Genomic DNA, 20,062 nt, shown 5'->3' with positions numbered 1-20,062 from the left:
AGTGTTTTTAACGTTACCTGACGGTATGTGAGGGTGTGGACAGCCGACGACCTTGTGTTCCCTGAACCAGTCTTGCGAGAGTGGCCCCAGGAGACCGAGGGGCGTCATCGACTGCTTGCTATAGAATATGTAGTCGATTATACCTTTGAAATCGAAGCTGAAACAAAAAATGCACATGATTAGTATGTTTCGTTAATAAATATCAATATTATGGATTAATTCATATAGCTTTCCACAATACCAGTATTATGGAAGGATCTATGGAGTTGACAATCGACCTGATAGGAAGCAATGTCGCCCAGAAACTTACAAAGAGAGTTTGCCAGTATTTAAAATATTTAATATAAAAATAATAAAGTACATATACACTAATTTAATATAGGTAAACAATTAGAAATATACTCCACCCCTTTAACAGAATACTATCATAGGATGCATTAAATCAACATTACATTATTGAATTAAGTGGTTTTCGGATATATAGTTATACAAATCATCATCATTATCATATCAGCCACTGCTGAATATAGGCCTCCCCCATAAAGGGGGGTTTTGCCAGTAGTTCCAATGCCTGATAGGCGGGTTGGTAATCGCAGTTAGGCTTTAGTGATGGTTTAAGAGGGACGCTGTCGCCTATCCTTCGAGCATTAAATTCCCTTAGTCGCCTCTTACGACACCCACGGGAAAGTGTGGTCCGTGCAATGCCAAGACTACACGGTGATACGAACATATCAAAATACGGAAGCGTTGTGGCCGAGTTACACCAAGTTATCGACCACATAGGTTATAAGGTCACGAAGTTGACTCTAGCAGATATAAACAAAAAATATCGTTAATTAAATTTCTTACAACGGACAACACTGATAACAAAATCCAGTAGACTCAGCTTAGCAACACGTTTGATTTAAGCAACTAAGTGTCCCATTTGTACTACAATATTTGAAGGTTATCTACATGCTTGTTCTCGTTCCAAGTGTTTTTTTTTTTTATTTATAAGTTAATGAAACATTTAAATATGCAATTCTCCTGGTAATGGAACAGCTGAAACCAAAAGTGTACACTGATATCTCAAGCTATGGGATCCTATAAGGCTATTACAGATTATCATAGGGAGACTGTAAAAAAGTCGTTTGCTTGGGCACTTCTGTCCCATTCGTGTTTCTACCGTGAAGCAGTTGTGTTTGTATTGCTGTGTTTCGGTTTGAAGGGTGGGATATAGCAGTGAATTTATAGGGTACAGAGAATAACACCTGAGTCTTTAGGAACAGCAATACATGGGGGGTATCATGGGCGAAACAGTATACTCTGTTATGTCCATGGCCCTGTTCATGTCTATAGGCAACGGTTATCACTTTTCCGTCTTGGGCCTTGGGACTTGGGCCGTCAGCTTGTTTGCCATTCTAAGTTGTATAAAAAAAAGATACAAGACCACAATGTGTTCAAGTGTGACAGGAAAAAACTAGATTCAAATACGGAATAAGATAAGATAAATTATTAGTAATGAGGGCTAGCTTCCTTAATACTAGCAGTTTTGTCAAATTGACCTCCATACGCTTCCCACTGGAAACCATTATGATTAATGCCTGGTGACTTCGTCACGATTTCATTATCACCAACTGGTACTATGTCGGGGGGAAAGGGATTGCTAGTAATGGGATCAAATAGCCCTATTACTAGCAATATACCCTGTCAGGTCGACCTCCACGTGGTTCCCCCTGGAAACCATCGTGACTAATTCTAGTTTAATTCGTCAGGATGGGCGAACTGACCTACTTTCATCTTCATCTATCATCCCTCACTGGTGCCCCGCCAGTGTATACCAATAGCGCAGACGGGGTTACCATACCATTATCACCTATTAAAAAAAAACTGGTACTATGTCATTGTAGACTAATAGCGCAGGCGGGGTTACCATTTCATTATCATTCATTAAAAAAAGTTTCATTGTAATCCGACCCTAACTAAAGCGATACGCGGAATCGAAACGCGAGTAGCTGTCGGGTGCTCACAAAATTGGGCCCGGTCGTGTAATGGTCGCGTGTGTGCGCGTCGTTAGCCACTGATGTTATTATACTCGTTATAATATCTCAACTTGTAACTGACATAATTAATGATAGGTGAGCTGGGGTCGACGGACTTTGTTTTGCATTGTAAAGGCTCGCGCGCATTATGGCGATTGTAAAAGTCATTCCTAAATATTTCACGGTGGATTTATAGTAAAGAATTAAACAGAAGCGTTTTTTATAAACGACTTGTAATGACAAAAAAGTTGACAGACCTTCTTATCGAAAGGAAACAGTGGCCAATAAACATAGTCATCGCTGTGCTTATACAGTAATGTCCAAACAAAAAAAAAACCATATTTATATTAAAAGAAAACGAATGTATTCCTTAATGCAATTAGACAACGAATGCCCTACAACAGGTATGGGTGTAATATGTTCCAAGCTTAAATTTATCGAATCGCGATCGAATGAAAACTAATGTGGAAAGTAATCGTTAAATGTAGTATTTCTTAGCTATAGGGGTGATTGACCGTTCAAATGGGAAATGTGAAAAACACTATCAAAGTTGAAATTATAACTCAGTATGTATTGAGGTTAACAAATAATTGAATATTCAATTACATCAAGTAACTGAATAGTAAATATTCAAGAATTTCACATACTTTTAACAGGAGTATTAAAAAAGTAGTAAGGACAATGCATCTTCTACGGAGGTGATAATGCAGTGCTTAATAGATAATCTTTGTCCATAGATATACCACTGAGGTGGCACAAGCATACGGCCTACCTGATGGTAAGCGGTTACCGTAGCCTATGAACGCCTGCAATACCAGAGATAAGGGTCTTATGTAAATACTACTAATTATAATAAGTACAGGTGGCCCAGGACCGTTCTTTATGGCAGTCTATGGGGGAGGCTTATGTCCAGCAGTGTACGGATAATGCCAGAAATGATGAATGATAATGATAATCAGTTGGGGGGAAAGGGATTGTTAGTAATGGAGACTGAGAATCTCATTGCTAGCAATATACCCAACCAAGTCGACCTCCTCGCGGTTCCCCCTGGAAACTATCATGATTAATTCCTGATGAATTCATCATGATGGGCTAACTGGCCTGTTTTCATTCTCATCTATCACCCTTTACTGGTGCTCCGCCAGCGTATCCCGTTAGCGCAAGCGGGGTTACCATACCATTTTCACCCATCAAAAAAAAAACATGATAATCAGTTTTATATCAATAATAACCTTCTTCATAGGTAGGTATTTTATTTCCATGGATATGTAGTAAATGTATATGTATAAAATATGTATGTTTTTATGACACATACTCGTATTTGTATATGTAAGTAATATTTGTTTAATGTATTCATGTGTGTATATTTATATAATCATAATGTGCAGTAGTTCTCCATTGTTGTTTAATTCTCCAGTTTATTCAATGAAGTCAATATCGATACGTACGTGTAATTGTTTATCTGCAACAATTTTAAATTTTTTCACCGCATAATTACATTTCTGTTTTGCCAAAGGTTGACTGGGAGAGAATGCTATATAGTATTAAGTCCGCCTTTTGTACTAGACATTTCTTTTGTAATGTAGTCAATAAAGAATAAATAAATAGTGAAAATCATATAAAAACAAAAAAGCCTCTTTTGAAAAGCAACTGGTGCCTGCAAACAATATGGTGTAAATATGTATACATAACGTAATTACTCGTATTTGCCCGCGGTCGTGTTCTATAGAATAAAAGGTCAATTTGATAGAGTTACGAATACAAATTACGATAACAATCTTGAATTCATTGTACAAAATTATACACTAAGGAAATAAATAAAGAAACTCGAAATCTGCAATTAAATTTTCATTCTAAATTTCGGGCATGTAAATTAAACATTTATTTTTGCAACTGCTATGTATTGTTCATATATTAAGAATAATACCTATACATATATCTTCTTTCTACGTATTAGGCCTCAGTCTGTCACTTTTTACAATGTCAACCAAATTGATTGATTGAGTAGCGAGGCTTATGAATCTCGATATAAGCAGGCTCCGTTAGATATGCAACGATTTTGCTCTTATTTGAAACTTGGAAAGAGATGGAACACAAAATGACTTGGGCTCACAGGCAACAGCCTTTTCGTATTTTCTATGTTTGAACTTAATTACTAAGAAGATAGAAACATGAAGAAATAATTAAATTTACTTCGTGTACACTTATGTTACGATCATGGTGGGTGATGTAGGTTGGTTCAGCAAAAAACAATAAAGCATCACAGTTGAAACAACGGTAGTGGATAGTGTCTATATAAAGTATTAAGTTTTATAAATTTTCGATTCTAAGTCATTGATCTATTCTATTATTATTTGTATCCCCAGTGACAATACAGTTGTCACTTCACTAACAATGGTATAAAAATCTGGACTGCGTACGGAGAGGTTACGTTAAAGATAAGGATCTACTCACGTATAGTTAGTGTAGGGCATGATATCTTCGCTATACGCTGATGCAAGCTTGAAGTTGTGCGTGAACTCCCGTTCGGAGCTGGGCATGCGCCTCAGAGAGGTCGCGTACCCGAGTTCCTTGAAGTCGCGATGGTCGGCCGGCACGCGGCCTGATGACAGGAACTCCACTACTCCTGTAAACACGACGGCCAAATAATAAGTATAAATGTCACAAAATCTGCTCCTCAAGCTAGAATAATGTGTTATGAGCAACCAGGTAAAGTACATCTGGAGACAAAACCCAGTACATCTGGCCCCGAGTCAAATTATAAAAGTTCGTTCCCTAAATTTGCCTGGCCGGGAATCGAACCCGGCACTTCATTATGCAAAACAAAGTCTCTACCGATGCGCACGGATGTCGTCAAAAGTAAGGTATATTATGAACGCAATGCAACTTTTCCTTGAAGAGTAAGTTTCAGTTTGGTCGGTGAAATGTGGGAGTAAAATTATTAGGTGGTGTGAGTCGATATCCTCTTATCATAAAAAACAGTATAGTACTTATAGTTTATGAGCAGCAGTAGAAATTTACTTTCAAACGAAGCCCAAATTTGAATGCCACCAAACCTTGAATAAAATATATATTAGACAGGGAATTGTTTACCATTTGTCTGTTGGGCGTGAGTGTGGATGTGGGAGTAGAGGAAAAGAAAAAAAAATAAAGGTGATTTAGCTAGAATAGTAATGAATGCAGAAATGATTGCGAATAGAGATGAATGGAAGAGACAACGTCGACCCCTTATAATTGTTATTAGAGCAAGAAGACAATAAATGTATAGGGTTTCTTGACAGTGTGTTCGACACACAATACTGACCACTGTCGGGGAGCGAATTAAAGTCACCGCAAAGCAGTAGTTGCACGTTGTCGCGCTGACCAGCGAGGCGTAGCGTCCGCGCCGAGTCGTCCAGTATGGTGCGTAACTCGTTGCTAAGCATCATTGTTTGGATCAGTTTCACGTCACAAAATTCCGGATCCCAGTGAATGTGCGCGGTGCACACCAGAATTGGTTGACCGAGCATTGATGAATCTGTTGGTATTCCTGTAAGCAAAATTATTTAGGATATCAATATCTTTATTGATGTTATAATTGAAACAGCGAGTATGGTTATTTGTCGGTGACTTCTTGGCTTGACCAATCGTAACGAAAACTGGTATATACACATTTTATACAAAAAAATAAAAAACAATAAACAAGCATACGTTTCAATTGACGATAAGTGATATCAAAGGTGTAGCTAAAGCATTGTCTAAAGAGACACATTATTTATCCCTGTTTACCAGAATTAACATATTCTGGTAAACAGACGAAGTCACTCAGACGAAGTTACAGATAAAAGCTAGTTTCATTATAATCCTGCAATGTGGAAGCGCTCTCAATTCCTAGAGATAAATGCTATAAGGATCTTTTTCCGTCTTCAATAATACTTATAATAAAGAATAATTATGCTAAAGAGCATAATTAGTGTTTGAGTCTGGCAATGCAAACATGACGAGTCCGTACGGCAACGTTATGCAGTAACCGTTTACTACCAGATGGGTGGTAAATTTAGTAGTAAATTTGTTAGTAACTCTGCCTTTGAGGTATAGTATAATATTATCGAGTTCGAAAATAAAGCAATAGAAGCTGATTATTTTCTAAGAGAATTTAATCAAAAGAACGGCTAACTGAGGAGACTTACAGAAGTACCTACCTTTCCTCAATTTGTGAGAAAACAATTAATTCACAGTGCTTTAAATTTTATTTATAGTTACTTGTTTATAGAAATTTGATACATTTAGATACAATTTAATTTAATTTGGCAGGCGGCTGGTCGTAAAACTAAAAGCCAAAGCCTTGGTAATATGGATATAAACATGTTACGTAAACCTCAAAATTTATATAATTGGGATAAAGGTAGGAAGATGATGATGACTAAAACAACAATTTCCTTTGAATTTTGTTAAAAAAGACTATAACTGGATGTAATACATACCATTTTCCCAGGCCGCTTCTTTCGTTTTTATCAACGCTGCTAATCCTATATTATCCTTCGGCATAACACGATTTAACATATTGTCTGAACCTTCACTATTCGCCATTGCTAATTGATTGAACTCTATTAGGTGCTCTTTTACTAAAGAAAACCTGAAAAAAAAAAGACATTGTAAATATCATACAAATTTCTTTTTTTTTATACAATAATAAAAATGTGTATATAAAAAAATCAGCTAAGGAAAACCAGTAACTTTCTTTCTAATGACGTTTGATTTGAATATTAGTATAATGGCAACACACTTACTTGGCAGATCTAAAGAATATAGCGCATCCATCGACATACTTCCTTTCCGACTCAGACATGGTCTTTGCACGAGACTTGGGTGAAAAGATGCCATCGTAACCGTCCTGTTTTAATTCTGGCAGGAAGAAATTGTAGAACTGGTCTGTCTCCACCTCCTGTTAACAACATAATAGCATTCAAATATTAGTTAATTATTATCCTAAAAATCTTAATTAGGTTCTTATGGACATTATTTTTATTTTAAAAATAAATAATGAACCGATTTTGACAAAATTTCTATGGGACCAATCTGGAAGTACGTTATTTTAAATAAAAAATATCATATCGATTTATAAATGACGGAGTTACCAGGTAACAAACATAAAAAAATACAACCGAATTGAAAACTTTCTTCTTTTTTTAAGTCTGTTGAAAGTTAGTCAAATCTGTCTTGCTGACAAGTTATGTGGTTACCAACGAACTATATTTAATTGTTATTTATATACTAGTAATCCGGTCCGAATTCGCACAGGTAGATAGACCTTTCGAAAATAATATATAGTCTATGTTACTTGCAGATAATGTACCTAGTTTTCTACAAGTGTAAGAATTTTAAAATCGGTCGACAGGTTTTTTAATTTATCTATTACAAACAAACGAATAACCAATAAAACCTTTTTATAAATATTAACGTAGACGAGTAGAAAAAAGCAATAAGGACGGCAATCAAACATTCGTACGGTCCGCGTGATAATAAGCAATCATCACGGTTAGAACAGAGACATCTCTAGTATGTTGCCAACTGTTATTGCCAGGGGGGAAAGGGATTGTTAGTAATGGGGTCAAATAGCCCCATTACTAGCAATATATCGTATCAGGTCGACATCCACGTGGGTCCCCCTGGAAACCATCGTGTTTAATTCTAGTTGAATTCGTCAGGATGGGCTAACTGACCTGCTTTCATCCTCATCTGTCATCTCTAACTAGAGCCCCGCCAGTGTATACCGATAGCGCAGGTGGGGTCACCATACTATTATCACGCATTTAAAAAAACTGTTATTGCCATAGCTAATTTTTCAAACTAGAATATAATAGTACACAAACTTCTTCATATTGTAGTATAAACATAATATTTTTATTTCAATTCTTGTCGCAAAATTATCTATAGGTACAAACGACTACGTATAGTCACCTTCTATTACATTGGTATAGCAATTATTCTTAAAATATATAAAATGAACACAATACAATACGGTCGAGAGAATTGCATCAGAACTGACAAATAATAGCACGGTTGTGTCGAAACTTCAGAATCCTTCAGACTAATTCAAATTCTCGAGACCGTAATTATATTATGATTAATAATAAATTTGTTATATTGTTATTTGATAAACAATAATCAGTCAAATTACTAACCTGTAAGCTAATGATGTCTGCGGAGTAATGTCTTATTTCGTCCAAAATACCTTTCTTTCGGTAATCCCATTCTAAAGCCCAACTAGGACAGTAGCCGTACATCTGTCTAGTTGCATATTTGTCACAGAGTACATTGTAGCACATTACCGTGAAGATACCTGAAAAAAAAAAAACAATAAATCTTTATGTGACTGACTATTCTCTCTTGTAAATAGAGTTTCTTTAGAATCACTACTATTTATCTATGGTGCCGTGTCACGCGTGTATCAGACGTCAATTAGTTGTTTGCCGGCGCTTTGTTTCCATCGCTCGGGACACATGTTGCGTGACAGAAAAAACGTTCCAATTAAAATCAGACTCGTATTACGCTCCACATGTGTCAGGCACGCGACACAATAGCTTTTGTTTTTTTAAACGTATCTCGCCAGTATCCGCATCTAGCATCGAGATATGTCTCATCTCGGCGAACAATGACGTCGGCTTTTCACCTTACCTCTTTGGAGAACGTGAACGAAAATGAGCCGTTTAGCAGCTGCTCTAGCATCATGGCATAGCCCCCGAGCTAATCGTGTGGAGTGCATTACCATTATTGTCGATGGGGAAATAACTTACCTATGGCGGTTTATCATAAAGTATGTTTAGAGGTATACAAAAACTTATTAACTTCACGTTCTTTGTCTTGCATCTAAAGGTTTAATAACTTCATCAGTTTTGTTTGTTTTATACTACTGAGAATGGTATATATGCTGATTGCAAATTAGCGTAAAGTGGTTTCTATTGCTTATAAACATAACATTAATTACTTTGTAAAATATACAGTGCCTCCTACAAGATCCTGTTACAACTATTCTGCATATAATCCACTCCCTACAGACCAAAATCAGGTTATGTTCACTCAGTTTTGTCTGTAGCAAATCGCCAAGCCAGTGATCGTTTGATGAATGTTCGCTATTGCAATATTTTTTCATAGAGCGTAGGGGAAAAAATAACAAATTTTAATGACTTAGTATATTATACATATCTATACATAAGTATATTATTTTTCCTGAGTAGTCGTGCTAATATTTATTTACTTCAAGCAACAAGTTTATAAACATAGGGCTATAGATAAATATTTAATAGTCAAACATAAGAGTTAGTCAGTGACGTGTGATTACCTATTTTATGCCGAAATACCAAAATGCAAGAAATGCTGTTTTAATTCTGGTGTATCTTATCATCCTCAAAATGTACAACTGGGAAAATTAGGCATAATACGACTATGACAAAATGAGATAAGTTATTTCAATGTATCCACTTATTACGTAAACTAACGTGGCACGACTGTGGACTCTCACGCTCCTACACCATTATCTCAGATTTATGCGGACGCGGCGCACTCGCACCCGTCTCATTACGCGAATCAAAAGGCTCGTTGAAGGATGAGGGCCGCCCGTCTAAATGTCGACTTCGTGGAAGACCTTGGCGATGCAATTATCTAGATTTAATCGCTCCTACACGCAGTCAATCAACAGACAAAGAAGCAGCAGTGTAGTTTGTGGAACAAAGCATCGCTGGCAAGCAAATGACAGCTGAAAAGACAAGACAATACTGGGAGACCTGGCTTTAAGCTGTTGTCGGGACAAATTGATAACGATCACGAAGTGCACTCGCGCTTATGCTAATCTATAAGAGACAAAGTCACCTGACGACGCCCGGCAACGATCAATGCGGCCGCAGCACGTGCTTCAAATACGTCCATTGTATACCCGATGCGACGCACTGAGACGTGGTGTACATGCCAAATATCGCGAAACAATACGCGCATCGATAATCGCTCGTTGTTTAAGGAACTACGGGCGAGCCAAAATGAAAGCTCCACGCCAATACAATAAATATTAAATGGTAATGTTGTTGAACATGTGGACGCGTGTCTCCATTTCACATAAATCGAAAACGATGATGATGAAATAGTACGTGCACGAGACATGAACAATAGGGGAAGGCGACACTAACAGTGTAGAGACAATGTTTGTGATAGGAGCGAAACTATTATACCAAATGTTATGCGTTTTATGAGGAACAAGACGTGGGCGCATTAAAATCAGATATGTCACATGGGTAATGGTGGGATATGAGACTGGTGCGACTCGGCAGGAAAAAAGAAGCAATCGGAAAAGGCGTGGCGGGCGGCGGATGTCGGGTGACTTGTGAAGCATGTCGCTGCCACCTATATATCTGTTGTGTAGTCAACTATAGCGATCTACACACACAGCACCGGTTATTGTACACATTTTATCGCCTCCTACGTAATGGCTCTTGTGTTATTACATCCCGCAGATGCTGACTTGAACTGTACATACGTTTATTTAATCTACAACCCGCAGTCTTATCTCGGTTCTCATTAGACAGACAATTGTTACCGTTAGGGCGGCTAGTCACGCGCAAGTAATGATTTCTAATATCAATATGATTCGTGAGCGATAGAGACAGGTATTTTTTGCAGAATAAACACGGCTCATTAAAACCGATTTAAGTATACGAAGATTTCCATTTGGATTGGCGTTGTAAAGAACTCATTAGATTACGTTCGGTCAGAGACCGGCGTAATCGACAATATGACGTAAGAAGTCTCAATAGGTGCTAACAAGAGGTTGTTAGTGGTTAGTTGAAATGTAAGACCGGAGCTGCTCGTTGCCGACCACTTCGCTCTATAGATTTCACCTTCATTTAATAGAAGTGTAACATGCGATTTTGACTGCAAGCTAATTGAGACATTACATCTCATCGTGGCTCATGTTGCAGGTAATAAAACAGTACTAAGTGTAGGAGGCGAGTTAGAGTCCTTGGAACAGACTGCACGTTGCCGACTATTGATTCGATCATACGTAATTTGCATTAGAAAGTCTATAATTGCAGTATACTATATAGTAAGCGCGGCATCATAGGAGTCTGGTGCATTATATATGATACATATGGCGCCAGTTCCTTGTGAGTTAACATCTGTTGGAGTTCTTATTTTATAGAGTAGTAAATCGTATGATTCATCGCTATCATAAAAGGCACGAGTGGCTTATGCGTTGCTGACAATATAATCTAATAAACACGTAAATATGACAACATATTATTGCGGACGATATCTATGGTTGTATCTTTTTACTCACAGAATGTATCATGAGTAACATAACAATAATACTTTTTATGCGATTTATTTCACTTTCATCTAATATAGAGATAAGAATAATTTGGTTGGCTTAAATATCTAATTAAATATACTAAATAGATATAAATAAATAAATTACCATTACAAGAGAGTGTCATAACACAGAAATAATATTTATGGGAAGAGACAGAATTGCATACGCAAGATTCAAGAATAAACATTAATCAGGCTGTAATGCAATTCACTTATCTCTGGGTCTTCGTAGTGAGAATGCGTGATTTACGAATGGGAAGTATAAACCTGGCAACGTAGAAATAAATGAAGACAGAATGCTCTGACGGCATCGTAATCCGGTTGTATTCTAGATTGGACATTATGCAATGGGCGGATTGGTTTATTTTGTTCTTTAATTTGCATACACGTGTACGTATATATATTAAATCTTTGGCCAAAATAAGCACTACCTACATAGTACAGTCATAAATTTTTATTAACTTTCTTTTTTCGTGTTATATTTTTTTGACTTTTCACTTCCCTATTTAATATATGTAATACGAGTAAATTGATAATGAATGTGTTGGTGCCCTTTTGCTTATATTGCCAATTTAATGGTTAGTTAGCGTGTATGTTTGTGTTGTTCATTTCATTCTATTTTCAAATATATCCGCTAGTATCCCATCAAGCTAAAATTCTGTGTACGTAAGCCGAATGAGAATGTAACATTAGTGCTTATGGAATGACAGAGTTGAAAAGTAATCCAAGTCAAAGAAGAGTAACTTACGAGTACTGAAATAATGTATGGACATGGAATTTGGATGTTGTCTAAATTAGATATTATTAATTAAATTAGATATTAATCAGAATCAAATGATGGAAATTAATGGTTCTCATAATATCGGCGTATATAAACTAGTTTATGAAAAATAAAAATAATAAAGATGTTATTAGATTTTTAAAAAACACAGGAGTAGATTCCTCACTGATAAAGCATGGTCAATTTCTAAAATTTCCATTTTTAACCAGTAACGCTTGTGGTTTGACCGCTGATAGATCTCTCTTGACATTTTTATTCAAATGTAGGTTTTTAGTAGGTGCAGATATTTCCCTATTGCGTAGTATAATAAGCAAATATTCTCCCCTTACTGGTATAGGTTTATGTTATGATGTTAAGATTACATGCGTGAGACATGTACATATTTGAATATGATATTATGTATAACATTCGTATACTCGGAGACAATTTGTTTTTACATTTTAATCGGTGGGATACAGTGTTTTTGGTCTTTATCACATGATAAGCGTCTAGACTGTTATTTTTATGTTGTGATGATTGGAACAACTTTTGCGAGGGTGTTTAACGTTGTAATAAAAAAGAAATAAAGCAGTCGTACGCTATCCGCCTCATCTGAATATAATGGGGGGAGGCCCGAAGCTGTAGGTATCTTTATTGGCAGTGCCATTATGTGTTTCGTGTTACGACACAAGACGAATTCAAATTCTGCCATTATGATAATTTAATAGAACTGTTTGTTGTGATACATTGTTACATATTTTGCAAGCTTCATATTTAAGATACTGCTTTTGCGAAATAAAATTCATATTAAAAGATTGTATGAAAATTTGAATTTAAACATACAAGGAGTACAAACGTACAATGTAATAAATTAAAAAGTATATGTTTGCTTTCAACCAGATAATTTCAGATCCTTAGAAGATGGATGTTGTATTGCGTTAAATACAAATTCTAATAAAATATTTTTAAAACCAACGATGACATGTATATCGATTACTGGTAAATTTATCTGAGAAGTAGTCTGAGACTTAAAGGAGGTAGAAGAAAGTGAAAATCCGCATAAAGGCCAGTTGACCGGCTAAGTATTTTTTACAAAGACAATAGAATCTTTAAATTACTATAAAATACCATTAGATTTATATATGCATGTAAAACAAATTGCTTTAGATTTGTTAATAGTGTTGATAATATATATTATTAGGTTTAGTATTCATCTTGCTATTAAAGAAATGTCTTCTTTCGAAAAACAACAATACTACTGTATATTCTGTGTGCATTTACATTAAATGTAAGTAGATAAAATCTACGATGATCAGATAAACTATCTGAAAGAGAATCAAGAATCTCCGGAACCGACGTGAGACGAGTTATAGAAAGTGGATGAAGCAAGAGATTTAAAAATAGGAATACTTGATGCTCTTCATATTCCGAAATATTCGCGTCGCGTAATATATGAGTAAAGGAAGTCTGTGCTAACATAACCACTTTAAATAAGAAAACGCGGTGAATTTGGACTTTAGTTATGAACATTGCGACTCAAACAATGTATCAAAACGGCCTTTTGCATCATATTCTCATTTAGACAAGTTTTTTAACTATATATACATATATTATATGTACTTATTTGAGGTACTCTTGGCATAAAAGAACTTGCGTTTGATATTTTCGACCTCGTCGTAAGCATCTATTAAATTTTTATGAAATGGCGCGTTTTAAGAGTGCAATTTCATCCCAGGAGTTAATAGCGGTCGTTGATGGCCGATGTTTATTTTCGCCGATTACTCTAGAGCCCGTTTCTATATTTGATTGCAAATAGTTTTTTTATATTGACTCTTACGAACCGTAAAATTTATAGACGATAAATTGAAAGTAAAGCAAATATGCGACCGTACAATATTACAGGTTCACGGATGCGAGGAGGTCGTAGCAATGTCTCTCATTGTGCATTGTTCGAACACGGTTGGCGAGACCAAGGGCATTTTCTTTCTTCCTGCCTCATTTGACCATGAGCAACAATTCAACGCAATCGAAATTAGTCAAATTATATGTCGATTTCTGGTAGATGCCACTAGTCTCTTTTTTAGTCGGAGTCAGGTCTTCTTATACGATGCTGCCAGGACGTTTTTCCTTGAGTTCTTAAACATTTGTATACATAGACATATCTTGAACTATCGAGCACTTATACGATTCGTATTTAATGCCCATTTCGATATTCTAGCTGTAACATTTAATCAGGACAGTTTGGATCCTAGTTTCTAAATCATCACCATCATCATATCAGCCTTTAATTGTCCACTGCTAAACATAAGCCTCTCCCTCGAAGGGTTTTGCCAGTAGTTGCCACGCTTGGCAAGCGGATTTGCAACCGCAGTCAGGGCTTTAGACATGTTTTAAGAGAGACGCTACTGCCTATTTTTCGGCTTTTCTTAGTCGGCTCCTTTGACACCCACGGAGTAGGAAGGGGTGGCCTATTTTATGCCGGGACCACGCGGTCGGTTACTAAATAGTTATAATAAATGTATTTTAACGATATTCAGAAGCAACAATACTATTAACCAATCTAATAAAGGTGCCCATTCGATTAAAAAAAAAACAGCATTGAAATTGGTCTGTTCAGTTCCACATGGAACTCGATGCTGCATGAACATTTTGTATGAATAGATGAAGACTTTATTAAACAACTAAACTTAAAACTCCTTCGGCGACTACAAATCGATTTAAACTAATAATCGACTAAAACTATGGGGGGGTCATATAAAATGCCGAAACAATTATAAATATCGAATTAGGATAATTTTGTTTATCAGTACAATGGGCTAGTATATAATATTGAATGTTTAGAGATATTTTCTTCCCGACCGTTTGACACGTTTGATTTATGTAAATTGGGCGCGCGCGTCCGCTTCGTGCATCGACAGAATGGACTCTAGGCAGCTATGCGTGACAGGAACCACATCTTGCGACGTCCAAACAAATAATATATTATTAAACTATTAATTTCATCCGAATAGAAGTTGAATTTATATGATAATAATGCACTACTTATTAATTTATAGATTTTCGCGCTGCATGTAGTGGGAAGAAGTCTGAAGAAGAGAACTGCTTCAACAGCAGAGACACGAGAGTGCTATACATCGTAACCACGGCCGGTGAACGTGGTCGAAAGATCAAGCAAAATTCAAGTAAATTACCATAGTTAACCTAAATGATCGCGTTAATCCCTGTTTCTTATAAACCATAAAATAATATATCTCTTTTACAATGTGTAAAGGACATTAATGAGACTGACTAGAAGGGATTATCAGCAACGAGAAATAACAACACCATTGCTAGCAGTATATACAGTCAGGTCGCACTACAAGCAGTTCCTTCGAGAATTAAACTGCCTTTATTCACAGGTACCCCGCCAGCATACATATACTGATAACATAGGAGGGACTACAATACCAATATCATCTATTTAATAAAAATTAAACTGTAATTATGTTGTATTTTTATTCACCTGTTTGAAAATAATTATATAATTGGAAAGTTTTGTATGCAGCTGATAAATAGAGGTTATTGAATTATTCCAATGTAATTTAATAAGATAACGGTATAAGTCCGAGTCTAAGCTGATGCTCCGTCTAAACCCGGTTCCCGAAGGTCTCCCACGAGTGGATGGTATACCGTTGGAGCGGGGCGGCCTCCAGTTTATTATTTATGAGACGGACCGCGTGAGCCGCGCCCATACGTGCCACCATGACACTTTATTAATGACAAAAGCGATATGAAGCTCTAAGTTAACAATATAAAATAAATATTATGCACTCATTTGTGTATAAATAGTATTATAGAACAGAAACTTGTTACTTATCGCTTCATATTATCTAATGACAGCGATGATTTATTAGAATTGCGGTATGACATGTATGTGATGGTTAACAAGAGGGATTTTAATTATAAAGTTTTTGCTTACATGTCGGACGACTCCTGTTTGGTCGCGTCAAGGGTATCCAAGGCCTCTGCGGTGGTAGAGTGGCAGTAACTGAAAGAAATAAAAAAAAATACATTAATTTTCTAATTTGACATCTTGCAACTAAGAGAGAGTAACTGTTGAGTCGATAATTATAAAAAAAAAAAGAATTACTGATCTATGACAAATAAAAAATTTACTTCTAGATAAACCATAAAAACGCTACCGTTATTATTACGAAGCTGTCAGTCGTGCGTATTCATTATTTTCCTGTAAAGTAATTTCAAATCGAAGGTATATCAGAGGATCTTCATATTCTTATGAAGGTAAAAACCTCATTTGTGTAGTTGCTTAAAACGTTACTGTATCAAAATTACATTCCTATCCAAACAAAGCATTATAAAAAAACTTGGCTCATTGTTCTCTTTAGTATATGCAATGAAAGATCAATTCGAGCGGAAAAGCAGCCCGTGTCTATCGTCATCGCCAGCCCATAGCAACGCCAACGGTATTAGACCGCATTTGCAAATACAATCGCGGTAAAAACATAATGACATGGCGGCAGTAGAAAAAAAAAAAAATCAGTACCGACTACAAAACTGTAGATACGAAACCCAATGACATCATTATGGGTTCAGAGAGTCTGAAGCTCATACAAACGATGTACAATCTTCGCCCACAAGAGAACAAAATATTAATTTATCATCACAACCTGTCAAGAACTTTGGCAAACAAATTACTGATCATTTAATCATACTTTTAAATATGTTAGTGCATCAAAAATATGATTCCAAATCAATGCGTAACATATAATACGGAATGATATTTAGATATAAAATTCTTTTTGCAGGGTAACCATCCGAATCTTTTATAATAGCATGGAGATTAATTGTGGGAAATCAAATGTTTGTGCGCGATGTGCCAACAGAAAAAGGCTTAATTTATAGTTGAAACGTTTTACGGTTCTCGGTAAATGATGAGATAAGTACATGAATACTTAAAATTTCCATCAATCCAAAGTGAAATAAAAGCGTCAATTTCTCCCACCCAATCCTTGGGAATTTTTGCGCAATTACACGTAAGTGAGAAACTAAGAACTACTATAAAAAATTGGCTCTTCGTAGGTACTACGCGTGTTTTCTATTTACCATTATAAGCACATATTGAACTTATAAACAAGATGTAGATGCGTAGAAGGCTTTATGTTCGGCAACAGTTAATTATCTCAGCATAAAGCTCCGTGATATTTTGCTACTACAAAGTGTAGTAAAAAAAACTTAATTTTGAACTTTTATCGTATTCCCTGATGCAAGTTGTGTATGGTAACTAACCCATTACGTAAACTTAGAATTAGCTTTGAACGTATCAGTTTATGTCTTTCGGCTGATTGTCGATGCAATGAAAAAAAAAATACTGCCATCACTTATTATAGATTCGGGTTTAATGTTAAATAAGGAGAATTTTATACCATATTTTATTTAGATAGCAGACGTTGAATAGTAAAAACGAGTCTTTGATTTTCGGATGGCAACAAAACCGTGCTCCAGCTCAGTCGTGCGTAAATCAAAATATGAAACGTTAGTCTCCTACAGAGCAATAATTACGTAACCGCTTTAACCCTAATATTATCTCGACGTTAATCCAGATACACATCAGCGTCCAAATACGTGGGGCAAAAAATTAATTTCGAAGATCGCTTTAGTAATTTAATTAGTTGCATTCATGATTTAAAAACGAGATAAAATCGGATGTCGAAATGCGTTAGTAAGGATTAAAGAGGTTCGAAAGAACATTAAAAATACATTGATGCCAGTTTCTTATTGTTATCTTTTTAAAAAATTTTTAAGGTCGTTGAAAAATAAAAACCATAATATAATTTAATAATATCGTCAATCTAAACACTATTCAACAGTGTTACTGGAGTGAAGATAATTTGCGAACGGGTGATATTTACATATTTCTTCAATAACGACTGTAACATTAGAAGTATAAATTACAATAATTCTACAGAACGATTTAATTTTGTGAAATATCTTTTAGATCTGTTTAAAAGCACGATTTGATATAACACGTTCAGTTTTAAAAGGTCTATCTGATAATTTAATGTTAATTAAAAATACGCAAATAACAACATCGATTGCGAAGTTTTCGATCCCTATAAAGAAAAAAGATTAAAATATTGAAAAGCGTTAACACTTTATCCGACGAGCTCTAGAGACATATTGGTGAGAGGCGTGAAGTGTATGCAACGGGCGCGGGTGTACGGGCGTATTCACCTCATTACACTTTGTAATTAGGGCCGTGGGCCGCGTCGGTTGCGGCCCTGCACTAAATCACGACAGGCCGGTTTAACGTGCACGACCGTCGGCATCCTCCGAACAACCATAACCCACGAGACAATACGTTTATGGCCCTGTTATTGAATATTAAATGTTGGAAACAGTCACCCTGTCTGCTGTTTTTCAATACACGTGTACATAATTTATTTTCTCACCTCCTGCGTTGAGCGTTTGATTTTCCGCCGAAGAGAATTGTTATTCTAAACGTTTATGATTCTTTTTATTTCATATAAAAATATATATGAACACAGGATATATTAACAAATAAGATTATCCAGCAAACTGAATGACAAATTGCTTGTAACTATCTAGTGATATATAACTAATCTATATACGAGGTCTGTCCGGAAAGTTCGTATAAAAGTGTTCTGGAATGCGAGAAAGAGGAGTGGGGAGGCCAGGTAAGCGCAGGACCCCTTCCTTATGTCCCTAACAATGCTTCAGTTCTGGTCTGACCGCCGTGCGGTGTGAACTGGCTTGTCACGCCATCTGTGAAGTTACCTCTTAACGAAACCCCGTCGGCATGGAGCCCGCTTCCGTTGAAGAGCAGCGCGTCGTAATCAAGTTTCTCTCGAAACTCGGCAAGAATGGCCGTGAAATTTTTGCCGATCTCAGAACAGTTTATGGGGATGATGCTGTGAAGGAACCAACCGTCCACAAGTGGCTAAAAAGATTCAGAGAGGGCCGAGAAAGCGTTCAAGATGACCCACGTTCAGGACGTCCTTCCACTTCACATTCCGACGAAAACGTGGAAAGAATTCGAACTTGTGTTAATGGGGACCGTCGTTTAACGGTCAGACAGGTGGCTGAAGAGCTTAATTTGGGCAAAACCGTGGTCCACGAAATTCTAAGAAACGAACTTCAAATGAAAAAAATTTGCGCCAAGATCGTTCCGTGAGTTTTTGAGTAAAAATTCCATTACGGTGACCGAACACCCCCCCTATTCGCCGGATTTGGCCCCGTGTGACTTCTTCTTGTTCCCAAAAACCAAATTGGTACTTCGGGGGCGGCATTTGGGGGACATAAATGAGATAAAAAAAGCTACGACGGGGCAGCTGAGAAACCTACAACCAGAGGACTTTCAAGGAGCCTTCTCACAGTGGAAACGGCGTTGGCACAAGTGCATTATGTCACAGGGGGAGTACTTTGAAGGGGATAAAATTGATTTACCTGAATAATTGTAAAATAAAATTTTAAAAAAACTTTTATACGTACTTTCCGGACAAACCTCGTACAAGTAAAGGAAGAATATGTAACTTTCTCAAAGAAATTTCATCTGTTTGTCGCGATTTCCGACGACGCTAACAAGACACGACAAGCACAAAGAAGGCAGTGTTAAAAGCAACACATCAGCCACTAGCTCATACGAGTGAAAGTCAAACCACTACAACCACTGGATAAGTTGACGATGATAAGCATCGACACGCTCTTCACATTGTTCGCGCTCCGATACATGAGATAAGGCTTTCTCTGTTCGTCTCTCGAGAGCTACCGTGAGAATACATCCTCATAACCATGCCGGTTCACATTTGCAAAACAGGAGCATCTTCCATGCGAGATAGCATCTCGTAAACACATAAAATGTTTTTGACTTTTTGGAATTCAAAGAGCAGGTATTTTATTATACGTAAATAATATTCAAGATGAT

At 36.5% G+C, this 20,062-nt stretch overlaps 1 protein-coding gene across 2 annotated transcripts in view; it reads right to left on the bottom strand.

Annotated features, from left to right (window-relative positions):
• LOC113518894 (CCR4-NOT transcription complex subunit 6) overlaps positions 1–20,062 on the bottom strand; it is a 207,452-nt gene that overhangs the window by 10,171 nt on the left and 177,219 nt on the right. For both annotated transcript variants that reach the window (XM_052898500.1, XM_026903918.3), the window contains 7 exons: positions 16,079–16,147; positions 8,186–8,343; positions 6,791–6,945; positions 6,485–6,636; positions 5,326–5,550; positions 4,476–4,647; positions 18–157 (listed from right to left, as the gene is read on the bottom strand). In XM_052898500.1, coding sequence (XP_052754460.1) covers positions 18–157; positions 4,476–4,647; positions 5,326–5,550; positions 6,485–6,636; positions 6,791–6,945; positions 8,186–8,343; positions 16,079–16,147 — 1,071 coding nt within the window. The remainder of the gene's footprint in view (positions 1–17; positions 158–4,475; positions 4,648–5,325; positions 5,551–6,484; positions 6,637–6,790; positions 6,946–8,185; positions 8,344–16,078; positions 16,148–20,062) is intronic.

The sequence above is a fragment of the Galleria mellonella genome, unplaced genomic scaffold (assembly GCF_026898425.1).
Source record: "Galleria mellonella isolate WM207_F2 unplaced genomic scaffold, CSIRO_AGI_GalMel_v1 utg44, whole genome shotgun sequence".
Lineage (NCBI taxonomy): Eukaryota > Metazoa > Arthropoda > Insecta > Lepidoptera > Pyralidae > Galleria > Galleria mellonella.
The sequence above is the reverse complement of the archived record's forward strand: the minus strand, read 5'-3'. Positions and strand labels throughout refer to the sequence as shown.